Source organism: Olea europaea, unplaced genomic scaffold, assembly GCF_002742605.1.
Source record: "Olea europaea var. sylvestris unplaced genomic scaffold, O_europaea_v1 scaffold33542, whole genome shotgun sequence".
Lineage (NCBI taxonomy): Eukaryota > Viridiplantae > Streptophyta > Magnoliopsida > Lamiales > Oleaceae > Olea > Olea europaea.
This window is the reverse complement of record NW_019252523.1, coordinates 1-1,242: the sequence shown is the minus strand read 5'-3', so window position 1 is coordinate 1,242 and position 1,242 is coordinate 1. Positions and strand designations below refer to the sequence as shown.

General features: G+C 41.5%; 1 protein-coding gene across 1 annotated transcript; it reads left to right on the top strand.

The window, feature by feature from the left end:
• Positions 1-171: 171 nt before the first annotated feature.
• On the top strand, positions 172-1,047 carry LOC111385946 (the record flags this gene model as incomplete). Its single annotated transcript, XM_023010370.1, has 1 exon — positions 172-1,047. A coding segment is annotated over one exon (876 nt), but the record flags the coding sequence as incomplete, so codon positions are not given.
• Between the last annotated feature and the right edge of the window lie 195 nt (positions 1,048-1,242).

Genomic DNA, 1,242 nt, shown 5'->3' with positions numbered 1-1,242 from the left:
GAGATAAAAAATCATGTGTCTAAATTGACCAATGCCTTAACTGTGGGGGAACGTGGGAAATTTCCAGCACAAGCTCAACCTAAGCCTAAGGGACAGCATATGGCTCAAACCTCAGATTCAGGAGAGAGTAACCTTAAAGAAGCAAATGCCATCACCACCTGATCTGGGAAGGTTATAGAACCAATTTCAAAACCTAGGGAAAATGAAAAGGAGTCTAGTGAGTCTGAAGAAAGTAGCCCTAGTGATGAGGCAGTAGGAAATCCATCGAGGGTACCTTTTCCACAAGCCCTTAAGCTTAGCCCAAAATCAGTCAATCAACACAATGAGATCCTAGAACACCTTAGGCAAGTAAAAATCAATCTTCCACTCTTGCATGTAATTTCACAAGTTCCTACATATGCGAAAGTCCTTAAGGACTTGTGCACTGTGAAGAGGAAACACATTGTCAAGAAGACTGCCTTCTTGACCGAACAAGTGAGTGCTGTGATTGAACAAAGGATCCCACCGAAATATAAGGACCCTGGCTGTCCAACTGTTTCCTGTGTCATCGGGAACCATGAGTTTGCACAAGCTTTCCTTGATCTGGGAGCCAGTGTTAATCTCATGCCCCATTCCATATACTTACTATTAGGTCTTGGTGAAATTAAACCCACTTCTGTGGTTCTACAACTAGCTGATAGATCCACTATAAGACCTAGGGGAGTAGTTGAAGATGTGTTGATTCAAATTGATAAATTCCACTACCCCGTTGATTTCTTAGTCTTGGATGTGAAGGTTGATGTTAATGTTGATTCTAAAATTCCTATTATTCTTGGTAGACCTTTCCTCGCCACAGCTAACGCCCTTATAAATTGCAGGAATGGTCTAATGAAATTGTCTTTTGGGAATATGACTCTAGAAGTCAACATTTTTCACATTGCTAAGCAACCAATGGAAAGTGATGAGTGCCACCACACACATATGATTGAGGCACTCACTCAGGAGGAGGCACTTGAGACTACAAATTCTGACCCCTTAAATCTTTTTCTTTTGAATTCTTCAATTCCAGCAAGTGTTAATGATGAAGAATATGCTAACATTTGTGCTATTTTTGCAAAATTTCGGGACTATGGGACATCACCATGGCAACCCAAATTTGAAGAATTGCCAGAAAGGACGAGCAGCCAGCAACCATCAAACATTGAGAGCCCCAAACCAGCTTTGAAACCGCTACCCCCAGGATTGAAACATGAATTCCTTGGA